General features: G+C 47.0%; 1 protein-coding gene across 11 annotated transcripts in view; it reads right to left on the bottom strand.

Annotated features, from left to right (window-relative positions):
- Nav1 (neuron navigator 1) overlaps nucleotides 1-21,657 on the bottom strand; it is a 243,256-nt gene that overhangs the window by 8,102 nt on the left and 213,497 nt on the right. For 5 of the 11 annotated variants that reach the window (XM_040739017.1, XM_040739016.1, XM_040739023.1 and 2 more), the window contains 19 exons: nucleotides 20,873-20,925; nucleotides 20,113-20,136; nucleotides 19,923-20,000; nucleotides 16,735-16,818; nucleotides 16,392-16,503; nucleotides 13,365-13,486; nucleotides 12,635-12,643; nucleotides 9,886-10,079; nucleotides 9,446-9,638; nucleotides 9,190-9,358; nucleotides 8,810-8,907; nucleotides 8,134-8,229; nucleotides 7,722-7,881; nucleotides 6,898-7,133; nucleotides 5,573-5,727; nucleotides 5,354-5,425; nucleotides 4,753-4,949; nucleotides 4,044-4,162; nucleotides 470-667 (listed from right to left, as the gene is read on the bottom strand). In XM_040739017.1, the coding sequence (XP_040594951.1) occupies nucleotides 470-667; nucleotides 4,044-4,162; nucleotides 4,753-4,949; nucleotides 5,354-5,425; nucleotides 5,573-5,727; nucleotides 6,898-7,133; nucleotides 7,722-7,881; nucleotides 8,134-8,229; nucleotides 8,810-8,907; nucleotides 9,190-9,358; nucleotides 9,446-9,638; nucleotides 9,886-10,079; nucleotides 12,635-12,643; nucleotides 13,365-13,486; nucleotides 16,392-16,503; nucleotides 16,735-16,818; nucleotides 19,923-20,000; nucleotides 20,113-20,136; nucleotides 20,873-20,925 (2,369 nt within the window). The remainder of the gene's footprint in view (nucleotides 1-469; nucleotides 668-4,043; nucleotides 4,163-4,752; nucleotides 4,950-5,353; nucleotides 5,426-5,572; nucleotides 5,728-6,897; nucleotides 7,134-7,721; nucleotides 7,882-8,133; nucleotides 8,230-8,809; nucleotides 8,908-9,189; nucleotides 9,359-9,445; nucleotides 9,639-9,885; nucleotides 10,080-12,634; nucleotides 12,644-13,364; nucleotides 13,487-16,391; nucleotides 16,504-16,734; nucleotides 16,819-19,922; nucleotides 20,001-20,112; nucleotides 20,137-20,872; nucleotides 20,926-21,657) is intronic. The other 6 variants (XM_040739024.1, XM_040739021.1, XM_040739019.1 and 3 more) reach the window with 3 other exon arrangements.

The following is a 21,657-nucleotide window of genomic DNA, read 5'->3' as shown; positions in this document are numbered from 1 at the left end:
CAGAGATCTGCCTGCCTCTGCCTCCCAAGTGCTGGGTTAATTTTTATTATTTTTAATTATATGTGTGTATATCTACATGTACATGTGTCCACATGAGTGCAGTGCCCACATGAGTCAGCTGTGTCAGATCCCCTGTCTTAGATGTGGGTGCTGAAAGAGCATCAAGTGCTCAGAGCTACCGAGCCACATCTCCAGACCCTCTTTGGTTTATATTCTTACACAGTCCTCCTGAAACTAGGCTCTTTGCTAGAATACATCTTCCTGGATGTGTTATTTAGCTTTAGCTAGGATGCAGGCACAAGATCACGGTAACCCAAGATCCTGATGCTCAGAGCTCCTCACTGGCCTCATTTTGGTTCTGGCTCTGCTGAAATTCTTCAATGCTTAAGGCCATCAGAACATACATAAAGAGTGTATGAATTCCATTCTATAATACTCTGTGACTTAAAAAATAAAGACTTTCACTCACCAGAGGGTCTGAGTCCAGGGAGCTTGGGGTGCTGTCTTTGACTGTCCGGTCCTCTGGAGGTGAGGCAATGCTGTGAGGACCCACAGAGGGTGGGGGCAAGTGGTATAGCTTTGATTGGTCTTGTTGGGCTGATGGCCAGGGAAGGGTGTCCCGGACCCACTCCACTGGGTCTTCCCAAGCAGCTTTCTGTCCATGTACCTGGAGAAGAAAAATGTGATTAATAAGAGGTACAACAACAGAGTAGAAGCTTACTTATATTGTCTTTTCTACATTTCACAAAAAATATAGTCTGGCCAGGTGGTGGTGGCGGCACAGGCTTTTAACCCCAGCACTAGGGAGGCAGAGGAAGGTAGAGCTCTATGAGTTCAAAGCCAGCCTGGTCTACAGAGTGAGCTCCAAGACAACCAAAGCTACACAGAGAAACCCTGTCTTAAACAAACAAACAAACAACAAACAAACCAAAACCCCAAAACAAAACAACCAAAACCCAAGAGAAACCAAAAACCAAAACAACAAACCAAAACCAAATAATAACAATGAAAACAGTCCCTGAAAATATATACATTCTCAAACATAAAGACTTGAAGTTTTGATTTATGTATCTTAGCCTCTCATGAAAGAAAATAAGTTGGTATAAACTGTTAGAATAATTGAGAATGATTTAGCATAGTGTCTTAAAAGTTTGTTAAGAGGCAGGGTCTCACTATGTAGCTCTTGCTAGCCTGGAACTCATTATGTAGACAAGGCTGGCCTGGAACTGAGAGAGATCACCTATCTCTGCCTCCCAACTACAAGTGGTGGGATTAAAGGCATGTGCCACCACAGTACCTAGTTAATTTTCTTTTAAAACAGTCTTACTATTTGGATCTGGATGTCCTGGTGCTTGCTATGTAGTCCAGGCTGGTCTCAAACTCACAGCAGTCCTTCCACAGCTTCCTGAGATTATAGTCATGTTTTTAGTTGTGAGCCTTTAACGGCTAAGCCATCTCTCCAGCCCCTGAGACTACAATCATGTGCCATATGCCCAGTTAAACCTTAAAATTCGTTTTTAATTAATGAAAAGATTTTTACTATATAGTATAGACTGGCCTCAAATTTGTGACACTCCTACCTTAGCCACTTACCCAAGTGCTAGAGTTATATGACATGACACACCATGGCCTAGATCACTTGTATGTATGTATGTATGTATGTATGTATGTATGTATGCATGTATGTATGCATTTATTGTGGATCTGAGAGTTGAGACCAGGGACTCGGGCATAGTAGGCAAGTGATCTACCACTTCTATATTTATTTTTAGTTTAAAAATAAAAATTGTATTAAGGATAGAGGATGAGGAAGGATATAATGTCAACAAAGGGCACATAAGTCATGACAGAGGATATAAAGTTATGTTTTTTTCTAGTTTCAACTCTGCCATTGCTGCTGCTGCTGCTTTTTGTATACATGGTGATAAGTGAATAAAAAAGCAATTGACAGTAAAAGTGTAAAACCCTAGGTGAAGCTCCATGGCTTCAGCATATCCATTTTAACTGTACAGATATTCACTGAGATGCATAGACTTTGAGAATAGGTGTTTGAGTAGTTCCTTAATCTAGTTATGTGATGGTTTTACTTGGGAATATTTGGAATAAGGCAGTTAAAATAATAAAATGTCATCCGTTTATAAATTGTATGCATTTACAAAATATAGCATTTTAAAAACATGTATCAGTTATGGAATAGTTAAATCAACCTAATGGTTAAATCATCTATACATATGAAGTCCTATCTTTTTTGTGGTGAGAACCCTTAAGCCTATTTTCTTTTAAAGTATACTGTTATTGACCATAGTTACCATGTTATACAGTGTATCTCCTGAACTTATTCCCTCTGTCTGAATGAAACTTTGTACCCTTTGGCTGATAGCTACTCAGCCACCATATCTCCAGCCCCTGGTGACCACTATTCTTCTCTGCATTTGTATGTTCCACTTTTGCAAACTCTACTTGTGAGTGAGAACATACATTACTATTATTTTTATCCTTGGCTTATTTCATATAACATAATGCTCTGTAGGTTCACCTATGTTGCTTCAAATGACCTATACCCATATCCACACTGCACTGTGTGTATATGCATACCAGATTTTCATTATCCATTCATCCATGAAGGATAACTAAGTTACATTAAAACCATATACAAATTTTATGACCCTGTAATTATTATTATTATTTGTTTTTTCGAGACAGAGTTTCTTTTTATTGTTTTGGAGGATGTCCTGGAACTCGCTCTGTAGACCAGGCTGGCCTCAAACTCAGAGATCTGCCTGCCTCTGCCTCCCGAGTGCTGGGATTAAAGGCGTGCGTCACCGCCTGGCCCTGTAATTATTCTTTCCAGGGAGGAATTCTTCAATTTTAGGCATATATAATATCTTTTAATATTTAAAAATGTTTGAGGATAGATATTATGTTCTAAATTAGAAATCTACTAACTATACTGTAAAATTTCCTTAAAAAATACCACAAATTTGTAAATGAAATAATGAAGTATGACACTGGTTTGATAGAAAACACCTTTAGAGATTTAATATATCACCATTTAATATTTTTTGAGACAGGGTTTCCCTGTATAGCTTTGGAGACTGTCCTGGAACTTACTCTGTAGATCAGGCCAGTCTTGAACTCACAGAGATCTGCCTGCCTCTGCCTCCCAAGTGCTGGGATTAAAGGCGTGCACTACCACTGCCCGGCTCAATAAAATTACTTTTATGGGTGATATATACTGACAAGGCCCAGTTATTGAGTCACAGTATTTTAGTGCTAGAATGGATTTCAGTAATCATTACAACTCTAATTTACAGGTGATAAAATTTATCTAATTTCACAAGGTTCTAAATAGCTGTTTCTTGAGAGAAGACATACACAGAGCCAAAAGGTCATTTCACTGTACTCAGTATCATTAATCACTAGGGAAATGCCAATCAAAACCAAAATTAGTTAAGAGCTTAACCCAGTAAGAATGGTGATAACCCAAAAGACTACAGATAACAAATATGGAGAAAATAGAACCCTTGTATACTTTTTGTGGGAATGTAATCAATATGCCCATGATGAAAAACTGTGAAGATTCCTCAAAAAATTTAAAATAGAACTACTATCTGGTCCACCAATCTTTCTACTAGATATACACTCAGGAGAAATGAAGCCACTATTTTGAAAGGGGCATCTTTACTCTCATGTTAGTGCAGCCGTGACATAGCAAGTAATAGCAATTACACAGTGTCTATTGACCGATGATGAAATAAATAAAATCTGGTCTACATACACAGTGGAATATGGTTTGGCCATAGAAGAACTGAAATCTTGTCATTTGCAACAGCATAGTTGCAAATGTGAAAATAAGCCACACAGAGAAGGTAAGTATCATGTGGTCACAGTCCTATGTGGTGTATAAAAATGTAACTCATAGATATTTAAGGAGCATGGTGGTTGTCAGCGACTGGGAAGACCAGGAAGGTGGATCAACGGGTAACAAGTTATAGTTGGGACAGCAATAAGAAGTCTGAGTAGAGTCAGAGGGTGAGGCTCACCTTGATCCCATCCTTGGCTCCTTCTTGCAGATAAGGAATGATGGAATTGTTCCACAAGTCAATGAACCAGGTCCGGAAGTCCTCGATGCCAATGGGACAGGACAGAAAGAAGCAAGGGCCTAGGGAAAACAATGCAGCCATGAAGAAGCCTGGGAACCTCGATGTTCCCTGCTTCTTCCACTCGCTAGCACAGGGCATAGGGGTGACAGCCAAACCTTTAGGGGAAATCTGAAGCTGTTCAGGAGCAGTGGCTGCCAACTGTCTGGCAAACCAGTGAGGTTCACAAGGTGGAAGAGAGACACGGAGGAAGGCAAGCATCTCAATCCCCTCCTGCACGATTTCTCCCCCAACTAACTGTGAGGCAGGAGTGAGGGGAAGGGGAGCATTACTCTTTAACCTAGCACATGTTAAGTAAGTGCTCTACCAGTGAGCTATGCCCTCAGCACATTTATTTCACTTAAATAACCCATTTATTTGTTTTTAAGATTAGGGGAGGTTTCAATACGTTGCTCAGGCTGGCCTTGAACTTGTAGTTGGTTCAACTGTTGTCTGAGTGATGGATCGAATTCACAGTGCTACTGCACTGGAAAGGCTTTATAAAACACGTAAGTGGTTCCACTCCAGCATGTAAAGAGAGCCTCCCTCCAGGGGGGAAAGATACAAGAAGGGAAACTGCTTGCAGCCCCCAGGGGAAGCTGGAGCGCAGTACCAATGAGGAAGTCCGAGGTGCTGTGCTTCTCCAGGAAGGTGTGGAGGTGATACCACAGCTTGGGCACCCAGTCCAGCACCCGGAGCAGCTCTTCCTTGTTAGCATTGATGTCACTGTCTGACTCTACCAACTTCCTCCGCAGGTAGCGGACCAGAAAGCCATTGGCTGGCTCCACGTTGTTAGAGAAGGTCAGCATCCTGCCACCGGGGATAGGAAAAACAGGGTCAGAGTGTCAGTGGGGACACTGCCAGTCTCGCCCTTCCTGCCGGTCTCCCATTAACGCCCACTTGACTTCTCAACTGACAGGAGTTGGTGATGGCACTAAGCTAGCAGCTCTGGATGCTGACCTCCTCAGATGACTGGCCTCACAGAGACCAGGAAGTACGGCAGTCAGCCAGGGTAGCCAGGGTTTCTCCTAGCCCTCCTCTTCCACCCGGTAACTGACATGCAAAAAACATCTACTTCCCTTTCCCAGCCCAGAAAGGCTCTGCCTATTCTCTCCTGCTACTTACTGCTCCTCTGCCCACAAGTTCAAGACTGAATTATCATTTACAGGCACCTGGGTAAGGCCAGAAGGTTCATGAAGGGACACAGTTCTTACCTGAAGCTCAAGTGCAAGCCATGGTTGGGTGTCATTTTTACAGGCTGATTGGTTGTACCTATGATATAGGGACTTGGGAAGAAAGGGAGAAGGATTTACTTAGATCTGCCCTAACAATTACTGTCTCCACATTTACAACGGGAAGGAAGCTCACAGGTTAGACCAGGCTGCATTCTTCTCCCTCTTCCCACTGCGGTGAAGGGTCCTGACCCAGCTTACCATTTGTGATACTTGCAGGTAAGGGCCCCATTAACTAGCTCACTGATGGAGCCTGCTTCACTCAGGTCATCCAATAGGATCACCAAGGGCACATCCCCAATTCCTGTTTCCCGGTCTATCTGGTTGGCCAGGTTGGAGAGGTACAGTTGCAGATCCTGAAATTAAAGAAGACAGAGGGTCAGCACTCAGGAATCTGCATCTGAAGAACCTTGGCAAGAAGACTTTTGGAGAAGCTTGGTTAATTATGTATTTCCCTGGGGCCCTTGGTCCCTGTTGGATGTACTTAAACATTGGACTACAGAACCAGATTACCACAGACTAACTGATAGTAGTCCTAGAGACTCTCAAACATCTGCCTGTCTATTTAGCCATCCATCTATTTTTCTGTTTATTGAAATGCTGGGGATTGAACCCAGGGCCCTGCACTGAGCTAAACCCCCAGTTCCTTTCAAGCAAACCCTTTTGAGCATTGATCTTAAATCACCCCCACAAAGTAAGGAGTATCACCTATTCTGAAATAGTGCTTTAGTGAGTTGATGTCACCATGGTGACATGTAATAATTAGTCCTGAACATCTGCCCCCTATAACCCATGGTCTGAGGGTAACAGTGAAAAGCAAAGTAGAGGGGACAAGACAAAAGAGAAGGGATGTGGCAGACGGCATTAGCAGAGTGCAGGGACAAAGAGGCTGTGCTTCACTGCTGATCAACTAGAGGGAAAGAGGAACTGAGGCAGAGGTGAGAGAAAGTATGAAGGAGGAAGTCATCTGTTAAAAGCTAAGAGCAAGCTGGGGCTGGTGGCACAACCTGTAATCCTAGTTACCTGGAAGACTGAGGCAGGGGGATTGCAAGGTTGGGCCAGCCTGGGAAACTTAGGGAGACCCTGTCTCAGAGGAAAAAGGAAAAAGAGCTTGGGGATGCAGCTCAGGTGTAGAGTGCTTGCCTAGCATATATGAGGCTTTATGCTTAATACTCAACAACAACAACAACAACACACACACACACACACACACACACACACACACACGGGTGGGGGGGGCAGGGGAGGGATGGCAGACAGACTGCTGGTTCAAAGCTAACCTGGGCTACATAGCAAGACCTTGCCTGGAAAGAAAGAAAGAAGAGGATAGGAGGGGAGGGGAGAAGAGGAGATGACAAGAAAGGGGCTATCAGAAGGAAAGAGAGGGGGGGAAAGAACACTGAAGGGGAAAAGATTAAGGTAGAGCTGTGGAAAGGGAAAAGAATGAGGGGCAGGAAGGGGCCAGGAGAAGGCTTGGGCGAGGCTGAGGTCGGCACAGGCTGGCAGGAGGTCTCAGGAGCAGCTACCTTGCAAGATTGCTGGTGCATGTTAAAAGTGCTGACGATGCCATCAGTGACCTCGCGGCCCGAGCGCTCCACCAGATACTCAGCCAGCCGATTGGTCAAGTAGGTCTTGCCGGTGCCACTGGGGCCGGAGAGCACGAGGCGCCGGTGCTTGAGCAGGAGGCTTATGTAGTGCTGCATCATGGGCTTGGGGATGAGTGTCTCAAACACCAGGCTGTCGACACACTTCTCCTTCAGACCTGCACCCCACCAGAGAAAGCACGAGTCTCAACCAGCTCTGAGGATGGCAAGATACCCAAAGAGCCTTTCCTTCATCATCTAGGGGTCCAATGAAGAAAGTCAGAGAACCACTTGTCTTAGAGTTCCAGGAGAATCTCCTCATCCCAGCTTTGAAAACCTGGATCTCATTATTTTAAATGATTTATTTATTCTTATTTTATGTGCATTGGTGTTTTGCATGTATGCCTGTGCGAGGGTATCAGATCCCCTGGAACTGGAGTTAGACTGTTGTGAAGCACCACGTGGCTGCTGGGAACTGAACCCATGTCCTTTGAAGAGCAGTCAGTGCTCTTAACCGCTGAGCCATCTCTCCAGCTCTGGATCTCATTTTTAGGGATACACTCTGACTTAGAACGGATGGAGAAGAAGCCCGAGTCTGGCAAAAACACCAGATTGGGGCTCATCTTTTTTATTTCCTCTATTACTTAAACACCTCCACGTTAGGGTTTCTCAATAATTTCTCGTTACATGAATGCGCGATGCATGATTTGGTGACCCTCTCCCTGCCTCCATGCCACACTACCTCATCCCAAGAGACAAAGACCGACCTTTGAGGGAGACGGATATGTTATTGACCCCTCGGCGGCAAGGCGGCATCTCTGGAGGCTCAGCATCCAACACTCGTTTCACGTGGCTGAGGCTATAGCCATGTATGGACTCGGTGCTTAGTCCCAAGGTGGAAGCTGGGTCCATTTTAGAAATGTAGTCCTGGTAGAAGAGGTGGGAGACCAAGAAGACTGTGAGCATGCTGAAAAGACAAAACTACAGATGGGCAAGCCACAAGAAAGAAAATATATCCTAGGCAATGAAAGGAGCTGTTGGAGGAATAGGGTATGTGTGTTCTCCTATTTTGCCCCCCCCTCAATAAAGCATCAAAGGTTCCCCGGATCCTGGTGCCTGGATGGCTGAATGCCCTTTGGGAAGACAAGCAACCTCTGTTGAGGGTGAGAATCACCTTACCTTGAACACCTGGAAGACAGCTTCATCCAGCATCTTCCAGTCCACCTTGCCACTGACTTTGCTGCATCCCAAGAAGAACTCCTGCTGCTTTAAGTCCTGTAAGGTTAAGGTTGAGGCATGTGGGCCTCAGTGAAGATGGCACTAGAAAGGGAGGTCCCAGAAAGCCTCAGGAGTTAACACGCTAGCTTCGGAATATTCGGAACTCTGATTTTTTTGCGTAAGAATGACAGTATAGGTGCTCTTCTATTTAATGTGACAGCCCCATGAGACCCTCCCCCCAAAAGAGGGGTGTGAAGGCAGGATAATCAGACTTTTAGGTCATTCTCTGCTGTACAGCAAGTTCAAGGTCAGTTTGAGCTAAATGAGACCCTGTCCTCCTCCCTCCACCCCATGATAAAACCATTATGAGTTCAAATAGTATGAGTCCCAGGTGCATTAAGTACACTGAAGCTATGGGAACATTTGCTGTTTACTCTCATGGTTGTGTGGCTGGCTGAAGGCCACCATCCAGGGTCTTGAGAATGTTCCATACTGCATATTGCTAGCCCAGGGACAGACCAAAACTCGATGTGTAAGCACAGTTTCTACTAAACATACATCGCTTTTGCACCAGTGCAGATTTGGGGCCATCTATATCATGCTGCTTCCTATTGCGGCCCTTCCTAAAGTCCCTTACCCCTTTGATGATGTGCTGGGGCGGCATCCGCACCACCACCCGGAGGGTCACTTCTTCCTTTGGACCACAGGTGCTGATGCCATCCATGGGTGACAGGTCTGTGAAGGTTGAAACAGACTAATTGGTTTTAAGGACCCAGCCTTACTCCAAACTCTGTAGTTACTTTCCTTTCCCAATAATGAGTCCTTGTTTATGACAAAGAAGAGATGCGAGCCCCAATCTGAAAAGCATAGAGCTAAGAACTGTAGCGTTGACTGGCAGTGGGATCTTCTTGATTTCAACACCGTTACCTCCTGGCTCAAGGACGCCATGGCATAGGTGGAATGATGTCAACGAACCCTTTCTTTTTCTACCCACACAAGCTCTTCTCAAGCAGGTACCTGTATCTGCGAGACTGGGACTGAAGGGATGGCTGAGAGCAAGGCCCAGGGAACGGCGAGGGGACGAGAGAGCAGAGGATCCAGGGACCTGCCCTGGAGTGGAGCCTGAGGAGGGGCCGGGGGCAACCTTCAGCCGGTCATTCTCTGCTTTCAGGAGGTCCACCTCCAGCTGTGGGCAAGAGAGAAGGGCAGGTGGCAGGGTGGCATGGACGGTGGGCCCTGCAATTCCCTCCTGCAGCTCTGCCCAGGCACTGACCTGCATATTGTGCATGGTCTCTCGAAGCTGGTCTAGCTGGTGGGCAGAGTTTAGGGCCTCCAACCGGATATCCGTAAGCTTCATTTCTTTCTCCCATAATTCAGAGCGCAGCTCTGATACCTCCTTCTTCTCCGGCTCCTCCTCCTCATTGGCTTGGAACAGTCTTGTGTGAGGGACTGAATGGGCAGGGGCCCTGCAAGGAAGCAAGAGTCAGCCTAGATCCCAGAGGTGCCCTGGGTAGCAGGGATATTGACATGCCTGGTCTCTAGTTCTGTTCCCTTCTGCAGATAGGCACCTAATAGGTAAGTCAGGAAGCGTCCCTCTGTGGGTCTCACATGCTGGCAAAGGCCAGCAGTATGGTGGCATTTTTCAGGGTCTGTGGGCTTACTGCCAACTCCAGCCAGTAGTTTACCAGGGTGGCTGGTGGACAGAGCACTTACTCAGTGACCTCAGTGCCCACAGAGGATGAGTTGGACTTGATAGAGGGGGATGCAGTCTCCGTGGAGCCATGCTGTAGTTTGGGGGATGATGGGGCTGAGGAGTCAGGTGTGGCAATCTCCTCAATATCAGAGTACGAGGAGGCTGACTTGGGACCCTTTTTAATGCTGAAGGCTTTGTTGAAGGAACTCCGAAGCTAGAAGAGAACAGATCCCAGGGAGAGAGACGTCAAGGCTGATGGGGAAGATGGCTTTAGGGCCGGGACAGGGATGTGGAGGCAGAGGGTTTACTTGTAATTACACCCACTCTGTGAGATGTCACTTGACCGCTGGACGGAGGAGTTATCTAGAAGTTGGTACTGAGCACAAGAGTAGGACCGTTTGGTTTGCTGCCATTACAGGCCAGGGGAACTTACTGAATTCATGGAGGGAGCTGTGTCCCTCATGACAGAAAAAACTCTCCCTAAGTCACATGGTACATCTCTGAACAGTTCAGTTTCTCTTCCTCCATTATTTGATGCTCTGTGGGTCTTAGGATGCCACTTCTGACTTGGGCTCATTATACAAGAATCTATTACTCTCTTCACAAATTAGTCAGAAACTGACAATATAAGTCCTGTGAAGATCAAGAGAAGGAAGTGATATCAAGTTTCACTTAGTATTTCTTGTTCTCAGCACATGGCATAGTGGTTAAAACTACTAAATGGAAGATCTCTTTCCTGTTTTTTGTTTGTTTGTTTTGTCTTTTGTTTTTTTAAGACAGAGTCTTATGTAGATCAGGCTAGCCTTGAACTCAATATATAGGTAGCAGTGAGTGATCTTGAATTCTGGATCCTCCTGTTTCTACTCCCTGAGTGCTGGGGATACTGGTATTTTATCCCCATGCCCACCTTTCGGCACTGCTTACTATGCCAAGAGTCCTAGAATAAGGAGCTATTTTCTAGTCATTCTTGGAGGCGTTGTAATCTGACCATGGTTTGTTTGATTCTGGTGATGAGTTTTGGGGTTAGGGATGTGAGCTAGATATGCAAGCCAAGGACCTGACCCACACCCATTCACATGCCTCCATACAGCATGCACACACACACACGCACACACAGGGACACAGACACGGGAGGGCAGCAAGAGACAGAGAGTAAAGGAGGGGTCAAAGGCTATAGGGGACAAAGGCAAGCCAGATCTCTGGGACAGTAAGTGAAAAAGTAGTGGTGGGAGGGGCTGAGCAGTGTCCCCTTTCAAGGTATCTGAGGTCTCCCGGGAGCTTATAGCTAGGATGCGGTGTGTGTGGAACTTCTAGATAAGACGTGAGGACCAAACTGACTTGAGGAGACAGGTGAGAGTATGTGTGCGGTTGGCTAGGATGTGTTACCATGGAGCCACCAGGGCTTGAAAGAACCCCAGAGCTGCGGCTGCAGAGAGGAAGAGCTGAGACGGACTGTCTTGACACCGTATCTTAAGCAAGACAACCAGGCTTCCTGATTTTCAATCTGGTGGAGTTTTCTCCACACCACTCTCCCATGGGAGTCAGTCTATCTCTTGTCTCTGTCTCCTTCCCTCTCTAGAGAGACATCCTGTGACCGTGTCTGCCCACAGCAGGAGCCCTGTGCAATCATTACATGTCTATGGCAGTAGTGCTCTATGTAAGCTTCAGTATTCTGATGGTCAGGGCTGCAGGGGGACATTTGCTCTGTCCCTACAGAGCAACACTGGTTGCCTGGTTCAACCGATGTATTCAGCAAAGAGAACCAGGATTCTCTGCTAGGGACGGGGTGTCTTAGAACTTTCCCAAGGCAGATCCACTTAGTAGGAAATACAGCACCCCTCAAAGGTTTCTGATGATATAGTCAGCGTGTGTGTGTGTGTGTGTGTGTGTGTGTGTGTGTGTGTGTGTGTGTGTGTGTGTGTAGGGTCAGAAGACAACTCTGCAGAGTTATTTCTCTCTTTCCATCTTTGTGTGGGTTCCAGGCTCCAACTCAGGCCTAGAATTCACTATGTAGGTCAGGCCGCCATTGAATTCATGGTCTTCCTTCTGCCTCAGTCGCCCTAGTGTTGGGATTTACCATACACCACCAGGCTGGCAGGCTTCTAAGTGACTGGGGCAATGAGCTCAGCATTCTCTATCCTTCACATCCTAGTACCATGCTGGGATACAGTTAGAGTGGGGCTCACATATCTGTTTTCGAATAGAAATTCTGGGCCACATCCTGTTTGCCCTGGACAGTACTCTAGTCCTGAGATGTCCTTGGAAGCTCCATGGCCTTCAGTTTGGGGTGATGAGCATTCCCTGCCCTGGATAAAATAAATCCCTCACCTGTCTCTGGTTCACACTATTCTAAAGATTTTTTTTTTATAAGCCTGAAATGGACAGGTCTCCAGAAACTGTGATCCAGATAGCCTTCATTGAGCCTCTTCCATTTTGGGATTTCATGGTGAGTGAAACAAAAGGCCCATTTTCTGGATAACAGGAGCTCAATGGTCTGCTTTTTATAGCAGGCCAATCATGGAGTAGGGGAAGATGGCAGGCAATAGATGTGGATTTTGTTAAGATTTCCCATTTGACCCCTAAGCAGACCACTCCTCTGTCCTCATGAGGGGCATCGTGGATGGACCATGCAGTGGAGTGAGTTAGGAATTAGGGGCAGTTGGGGTCATGAGTGACCCTTTTGTTTTAAGGAGAGGGTACTTGCTCTGGAATTAGGGAGGGTGTGCAAAGGGAAAGAAAAAGTAAAGGGAGAGGAACTGAGTCTCTTACCTCATAAACCTGGAAAAAAATAGGGATTGGAAGTCAGCATTTTGAAGGAAATAAAAGGAAAAAATGAAAAGAAAGAAGCAGCAGCAACACTAATCATTCATTTCACACAGCTGTTTCACACAGCGGGCTCCTGTCTGCACTAGGTGACATTCTGTGGCCAGCCTTCATCAGCAGGGGACAGGGACAAGACAGCTCACTCTGGGTCACTCTTCCTTTCAGTCAGTCAGACAGCCCCCTACACCTGCCTAAAGACTCTAGAAAAGCTCACCCAGGGTCAGTTTAGAGCTAGGGGTGGGGGACGAGGACAGCACACATAACAAACCCACCTCTGGGCCAGCCAGCGGCACCTCTCCCAAACCAAGGCAATGGTCCCGGGAGCATCTAGAACGAGTCCCTTGGCTTATAAATTCTCTCCGCAGTGAGAGAGTGGGGGAGGGACTGATATGTCATTTTTTTTTCTCCTCGATGTTTTCTCAGCTCCCTCTGTGCCCAAATACCTTTGACCTCACCAGCAGGTAGAGCCCCAGGAGAGCAGGTATGTATAAAGAGTTCCGGGAGAGTGGTGGTGGTGGTGGGGGGGGGGCTAGCAATGGCTGGAGGAGAAGGGACTTAGCACACTTTGTTCTCAGCAGATGACACACTGACACCTTACTAGAAGGGACTATCTCTTGGTTGGTCCTGAAGGGGTAAACGTGAACTACCACAGGTCGGCTCCCGTGACACCACCTACCCAGCTTTTCTTCTTCTTCTTCTTGGCATCAGCGTCCTTGCTGCTGCCGATGCTGGAATGGCTGGTGATGCTGTTGAGGCTGGAGATGCTATCCGAGGAATTCTGTCTCTTGATCCGGAGTTCTATTGGCCAGTACAAGTGGGAAGAACACAGAGGTAGATTTAGAGAAGTCATGAGGCTTATAAGGGAGTCTAGCTGCAGCTGACAAGAGAGGTGTGGGGCCCACTAACTTCTAAGTACATACTACTCGTTTGGTAGTTATGCATTCAATAAATACTTATAGAGTTACAGTCATGCTTCAGCATAGAAGAAAATGTTAAAGTAAAAATAAAAGAAACAATCCCCATTCTCAGGAAGCTCCTGGTCTAAGTTGGGCAAAGTGGTGCCCAGCATTTGGGACGCTAAAGGATTGTGAGTTTTGTGCTAACTTGGGTTACATGGCAAGACCCTGTCTACAACTAAAGTAAAGAAACCACGAAACCACAACAAGAAAGAATCCCCAGGTTAGTATAATAGAAGGGTTCAGTAATGAACTCAGATTGACTATTTGTGAAAAGGACTTAACTGAAGCTGGCCCTGGACACTTTTTTTAAAGCAGGGTTTTCTGTGTGTCTCCTGGGTGCTGGGATTAAAGGCGTGTGACACCACCACTTGCTTGGTTGGTGCGTGCGTGCGTGCGTGTGTGTGTGTGTGTGTGTGTGTGTGTGTGTGTTTTAGCAAAGTCTCACTATATACAACAGGTTGGCCTTGAACTTGTGACAGTCCTCCTGCCTTGCCTCCCATGTGCTGGGATTACATGTATGAGCCATTATACCTGTTTTTGTTGTTTGTTTTGTTTTATTTTTTGAGACAGGGTCTCATTCTGTAGCACAGGTTGACCTGTAACTGACTCTGTAGTCCAGGCTGGCTCTAAACTTGTGGAAGTTTTCTAGCCCTATGTCCTGTTATATTTTTATGATCCTCTAGCAAAACTTGGTTGCCTTTGGCTCAAGGTCAACTGTAAGCAGCCGTGTGCCTTATGTTGAACCTGAATGAGCTCTAGTTTGTCATCTGACAAGGCAGATAACTTGAATTCTCTGAGGTTTGCAATAGCAACAAAAATGAACCACTCTTCCTTAAAAAAAGTGGGAATAAGGGCCAACAGTGAGACGTTTAAGTACTGAAAGAGTAGAGGTATTTAAGATGGAAACATCAAGAAAAGCATTTAGAGTTGAAGAAAGGTACACGCAGATGTCCTGGGTTCAAGACCCCCCCCCCAGGGGAAAAAACTAGTAAGTATTTGACTAGCATAGGGAGCTTTCGATAGTTACAAGTCCATCTACTAAATTAAAAATTGTATCTAAGACACTTTCAGTAACAAAAAAGGGCTAGAGATATGGCTTGGTGGTAGAGTGCTTGCCTACTGTGCATTAAGGTGCTGACTTCAACTCTCAGGACTGGGGAAGGGGTGGAGTGCTAAAGATAAGTTTGTAGCATCAAATATCTGCAACAGCTAGAAAACATTTCGTGCATCTTGAGTTTTGTGCCATGCACATGTTTTGGCTATTTATAAATAAAACACACCTGGGTACTACTGTTTCAGCACTAGCTCTAGTGAAGCTATAGGAAATGCTCTTTATGAAGCTGCTTCTTGATCAATGAACTAAGGCTACTGTGAACAGTCACAGCAGAAAGTCCTAATTTATTCGTTTAGAAAATGTCTATCTCAAGGGCAAAGCTCACTTGGGAAGCTGTAAATAGCTGAATATCTCAGATATATCACCTGTGATAATGGAGCGAATTACTTTCTCTGTCTTATTCTCCTCATTACAACATATGCTTCGTTAGGTTGTTTTCTGGAGTAAGTAAATATAGGTAAAATGCTTAGAAAAGTGTCCACCATATGGCAGGATTATTTATAGATGGAATATCAGGTGCAAGAGGAAATTATGGAAGACGGGGCCAAAAAGAAACACACACTTTGGAGCAGGAGGAGGCTGGTGTGTAATTCTGAAGGGCTGGGGATACAATCTGGCCTGTTTTAATCTGCTTTTCTGAAACGTTTCAAACACGAGGGAAAACTTACAGCCCAGTAAATCAGCACTCACTCACTCGGCTGCCCTCGGCCTAACTCAACCATGGCAAACTTTATTCTATCTGCGCCCTCCCCAGTTTCTCACACAATTTGAAAATAAGTTGCAGATGATAATTTTACAGCTAAATGCCTGAAGACATATCTCCTATGAATATGGATATTTGCTCACAATAGCATTATCAGACCAAAGGAAATTAATCATAATTCTTTTTATCTAATAACCAGCTCATATTTACATCGGAATGCTTTCTGATCTGAACTGACAATGCAGCTAATGGGGGGGGTGGGGGTGGGAAGTAGGGAGTGGAGCATCCAGAGCCAGCTAGGGGATTACTGCAGCAACTCAGGGGAAGAACAGTGGAGAACCTGAGCCAGGACAGGAACAATACGGAGGGGAGTATAATTGGGACTGTGTAGGCACCAGAGAGAACTCCCTCCAAGGGCCAAACATGAGTGTTGTATTAACGGCCTGGTACCTAGGCTGAGAGTACCCGAGCTGGGTAAACCGCAGATGGGAAAGATGTGTGTTGTGCATTTATACAAGGGTGAAGCAGAAGGGTTGCTGCAAGTTGGAGGCTCGTCTGGTCTACAAAGGGAGTTTGAGGCCAACTAGCTACACAGCAAGACCTTGCTAAAAAACAAACAAACATAGCACATCCATGCTGGCTGCTGCACTGTTCTCAACAGCCAGGCAAGGGAACCAGTCATTTAACAGGCGAATGAATAAAAGAAATGTGGTACATTTATACAAAGGAGTTTTGTGCAGGGGTTACGGGGTCACACTCCTGGCACTCCTCACTGGACAATCCAGACGTCACGCTGCAGATCACCTAAGGGTCCTCACCTTCTAGAAACGGGACATGAAAGCTGGCGTGTGACGGGCCCTGTAGCCACCTGCCTTTCACTGACTCCTGTGCTTTTCTGTTTCCTGCACTCTGTGGCTAGAATCCTACCTTTGGGTGTGGCTTCTGAGGCATTCAGTGCTCCCTGAATGACCGCCTGGGCCTCCGAATTCTTTTTCTTCAGGAAGTCTATAGTTTCTCGCAAGTCCAGCAGCTCCGTGTCCTAGGAGAGATGACAGTTGTGCTGTTACTTGCACAGCAGGAACACTTAGTGACCCAGCAGGCATGGGATTCTACTGTTGTGCCCAGAAAAGGCCAGGGAACTGGGAGTAATGAAGGCGGGGTATGGTACTGACAGGCAGGCCGAGAACCAGGGCGACTAAAGTGAGGAGACGCGGAGGGAAGACGCGGCCCTGGCTAGGATGCCTAGAACTCACCGCCCCGAGCCGCTCACCTTTTCCTCAGCTGTCTCTGCCAGGTGTCGCAAGCGGGATGTCATATTCACTAGGCTTTGCTCGAACGCAGCCACCAGGTTAGCCTGACACAAACACACAAAGAAGAACGTAAGGCACGTGAGGCTGAGGATGAGGAAACGGCTGACAAGGGAGCAGTTTAACAGATTGCCTGCGTCTCAGAGCTGACCGGTACAAACAAAACTCCTGGTGGTTTTAAGGTATTGATTTCCCTAGGCAGGCAAGGTGGAATCAACTAGGTTTTCTGGAGAGAACCAGCTTCTCCAGGAACAGTGCAGAAGGTAGGGCAGGCTTTTGGAGCATCTCGGAAACTTGAGATCTGGCTCCTACCACCTACCAGTGGCGTTAGGTCGGGGGAAGGTTTGAGGGGAGGGCAACAGCCTCTGGAATTAGTCTTACTGCTTTTGGTTAGGGTCAGATCTCCTGGTACCAATGACCTTTCTGTAGGGTCTGTTCAGCTTAGATCTTCTGCCTCTGCACCTGACTGACTATTCTTGTCTCCTGGTTCTGGAGACAATGCCTTATTCCTGGCAGGGTGGGAGGGAAATCAGAGGCTGTGCAAACCACATAGGGGCATTCCACACTTTGGCCACTAGGTGTCAGGGTCTACACTGGAAACTGTAGGAACTCGGGCTCCTCTAGTAGTACACAGACCTCTGGTAGGCAGGCTGGGGAAAGGTACCTAGTGGTTTGATCTCCAGCTAGCCAACTGGCAGCAAAGGGATAGGAAAAGTGAAGGGACTGAGGCATGGGAGCAGAAAGGGATCACTCAAGGATGGACAGTCTCCAGTGAGAGCACCGGAGCAAATGGTGAGTCTAGCAAGAGGCAGAAGGCTTTGGGCAGATCCCTGCGGCATCTGCAACATGCTGATTGCCTCCTATTACTTCACATTGTGACTTGTCCTCTCTGACCACCAAGGCAAATTTCACCAGTGCCCTCGGAGTCTACAAGGCTGGAGGCAGTATCTTCTGTGTTTCCTGTGAGTCTGCTGAGGCCTGGGCTCCCTAGCAGACATATATCTCTTTCGCTTTGTCTTTTTTTTTTTTTTTTTTTTTTGAGAGAGAGAAGATTTTTAAGTTACTCATGCTGGCCTTGAATTCAGTGTTTCAAACAGGACTTGAACTTGCAATCTTCTTGCTTGCCTTCTCAGGCCCAACTCTCACCTCCTATCATTTTTTAAGTGTTAACCCGTATCGTTTGTATGTGGGTTATTATGTTTGTTATTTATATGTGTGTATGGCACCATACAGGCCAGAAGAGGGTGCTGGATCCCCTAGGACTGGAGTTACAGAAGGTTGAAAGCCACCATGTGGGTGCTGGGAATCAAACCCAGGTTCTCTGGAAGAGCAGCCAGTACTCTTAACCACTGAGCCATCGCTCCATCTCCCACCTTCTGTCTTCTGAATGTCAACTCTTCTTGTTATTTCTAATTGTACTATCACATGCGGTTGGCAAGACGCTTATAGTCCATGAAAATCTACTTAAGATCCTGGAGAGCCCCTAGCGGCCTCACACGTGTCTGCACGATCATCTCCTCATCTGGGGAACTGGGCTTTCCCTGCTCTTCTCTTCTGTCTTTTCCAACACTGAACCTTGCTCAAATCCCAACTCCAGATCAGGGTGCCTGCAGGCCAAGTCATCTTCTGCATAGAGTTCAGCACTGGAGGCAAAACAGTGACCTAGGTCTCTTCACGGCCAGGATGTGTCATCTTCAGCAGCTTGGTGGTTCCATTCAACATCAGGAATGCCGAGCAGAGCTCTGGGACCTGGCATCGCCTCTCCTGCTTGAGGGAAGGGCTCTGACCCTTGGTAAAAAAAATCTAATTCTAGATTCAGAATTCACCAGATCTGGGTTTTAGTTTGCTCTCTCTTAGCCAAATGGAACTTCCTGTTCTAAGAAAATTCACCCTCTAAATTCATTTTCTGGAACTAGCCCAGCCTTGACAGCACTATGGCTGAGAGACTGCAGTGTAAATGAATCAGGCGTAATGATGTTCCCCGCCTCCCTGGCGCCTCTTCCCTTCAACATCTCCCAGACATGAATTTCCTAGGGTGTGCAGGACATGACCTGGGCCACTGGCCTTGACGGGTGTGGTAAAGGACGGTTCTTGTTTCTGTTATAATTCTTTTGGTCTCAAGGAGTTTGGAGTCTGATAGGGGCTTCGTACAAACCAGTCAGTACATGACTTATGAACTGAGGATTTGGGAGAAAGAATAAAGACAATAACCAATGTGGTAAGGGCTGTTTCTAAAATATGTTAGAAACATGAAAAACCTTGGTGGACATTCTAGCTGATTCTAAGGGCTATAGGCCTCAGCTGGCAGCTGAGTCCCCAGAAAGGAAGAGAAGAGAGAAACACACAAACTACTGCGGAAACTGCAGATGTGGTTATTTTCATGCAAACACTTGGAAAGCTCCTGGACACCCAGCTCAGCTGTTGTTTATAATTTTGAGAGAAAATGGCTCTCATGCTCTCCACTTGCAAACTGGTCACTGGAGAGGAACTTCCCTCAGGGGAGGTAGATGAGGTAGCTCCGTTTCTCCCCATCTCTCAGAACAGAAAAACTAAGGTCAGGTCCAGAGGAAGGCAGTCATTTGAAATGGATCTATGAAGGGCGGGTTAAATGCAGAAGCGACGAATGCCCAGTCCAAAACTAAAGTAAGATTGATTCTGCCAGCTGCCCAAGGCAGGGCCAGCTGTGAACCACACAGGCAGCAGCTAGAATGGGAGATCAGCTTTGGATTGGTCTCATGGTCAGCAGACAGAATTCTAATAACCAGGTCTGTGCCTGTTCAGTTATGTGGCATTGATGAAGAGATAAACACACCCTGGGGCAGTGGAAAGGGATCCAAGGGCTCAGTAATTAAGATGCATTGCTATTTTTGTCCATGTCCTAGGGCAAGGTTGTTCCTGCCTCTCTGAAGAACCACTGGTCTCTGCTTTCTTTAGGAAGGTCAAAGATTACCAGATACCAGCTCATCCATACCAAGTAGTTGAGGTGGGGGGAAATGGCTCTAAATGAAGGCTCAGAAAAAGTGAAGGGGAGTCCCCAAATCTCCTGTCGTAGAGCCGTGAACAGAACCTGCTCCCCACAGGTCTAAACCCAGGGCATTCATCATTGCCTGTGTTTAACTAGAGCGAGGGTTACACGGCTTCAGGTACTCACATTGGCAGAGAGCTGAGATGTCAGCGTGGCCACTTTTTCCTGGGATGACTCCAGTTCCCTACGGAGCTTCCGAATTTGCTGGGAAAGGAAGAGAAAGGCAAACTACTGATGGCGGGGCAGTGGAGGGTCCAGAAGGAGAATGAAGTGCGAGGCGATGTTAACAAGCAGAGACAAGGGCTCTGTACCCTACCTCAGATTGCATCCTCTCCTCAGCCTGAAGAAGTGGGCACAGAAGGAGAGAAAGAGAGAAAAGCAGGTGTTACCATGGAGGTGCAGAGGCCAGGCCCAAGTGTCAGGGCGGAGACGGAAAGGAGCATGATGGAGAGATGCAGAGAGATGAGTCCCCTGTCTCCTGGCCCTGGCTCCTCACAGGACTGCCTGGAGCTGCACTCCGGTTTAAATTATAGGCTTCTCTCTGGTGCTTCTCTTTAGCCAGTCTTGTTATTGCCAAAAAGGCTAGAGAGTGAGACTGGTTGGCCTGGAACAAACCTTGATTGTGAGCAACTTGAGGGAGGAAAGAATTGGGGTCAGAACAAAGCTAAGAGTCAAAGGGTATCTACAACCCAATGCCCTGTGCGGTTCCCACATAGACACTTGGTCAGTTCTGCATGGCACTGCGTCTCCAGTCTTGGGAACCTACTCATCTCGGGGCTAGAAACATTTCCCATGGCCGGTGCTGTCATAAGGAGATTCTCACTTTTCAAAGGAGAAGGGGAAAAAGAACACCAGAGTTGCTTGGGAGTTGGTGACAAGGCCAGAAAGGACAGAGGACCCAAGACACTCATCTGAGAGCTTCAAGTGCTGGGTGCCTCCCCCTAGACCCACTCCCAGGCCCACAGGGTGGGATGCAGAGACAGCAGTTCCCCATCCCCATCCATACCCAACCAAAGGAGGTCTGAGGGAATGTGGAATGGTAGGCAGGGGAGGGGCAGGGACATTAGTGGTCTTACTGAGGAGTAGGTGGAGGAGGCACTGGAGGCCAGAGACAGCACCGAACCATGAACTGAAAGAGAAGGAGAGCACAGAGGGTTAGCAGCGGGTTCCAGGGCCCAGGAGCTCCTGGGAGGAGCCCAAAGGCAGGAGTTTGGACTCTTGGAGGGCATCTGGAACAAACAGAAAGAACAACACAGGGCATCCCGTTTATATCCCAACATCCCACAGCAGGCACTCGGTATCCGAGGATATGGTCCTGAACAGAGACAGCCTCCCCTTTCATCTGTATCCTCTGACAGCCTGGGCCTCCTGGTGGTCCCTTGCTCAGCCTGACTGAGGAGCATAGGGGTCCAGAGAGAGGGAAAGGAGATCTTCACGTGTGGTCAGCACCTGCTCTGCTCAGCCACGAAAGCACTTTAGGTTGCAGAAAGGGGTTGTTCCTTGTCAGAGCCGCTCAGAACCAGCACTCCGATTCTAACTGTGCCTCCTCCCCTCACCCTTGCAGTGCTAGCCTCTGAGCCTGGGGACCAGTCGGGTGAAAAAAAAGGAAGTGGGGGACACTCTGTGATCATTCAACAGAACCCGCTGCAAGAACTAACAGAGCTAACACATCTACTAGGGATGCATCCTGACAATAATGGAGGTCTCATGAACCCCACGGCCTGGTCTTCCATTAACACCCAGATTACCATCGGTCATCAGATGGCCAGCCTGGGAGCTAGTCTTTGCAGCATTCCAGGAAGAGGACTGAGATGCCTAGTTGTTTGTATGAATTTAAGAGCTGCCATTTTGTCCCCGTATC

The sequence above is a fragment of the Mesocricetus auratus genome, unplaced genomic scaffold (genome assembly GCF_017639785.1).
Source record: "Mesocricetus auratus isolate SY011 unplaced genomic scaffold, BCM_Maur_2.0 Super-Scaffold_100676, whole genome shotgun sequence".
Taxonomy (NCBI): domain Eukaryota; kingdom Metazoa; phylum Chordata; class Mammalia; order Rodentia; family Cricetidae; genus Mesocricetus; species Mesocricetus auratus.
The sequence above is the reverse complement of the archived record's forward strand: the minus strand, read 5'-3'. Positions and strand labels throughout refer to the sequence as shown.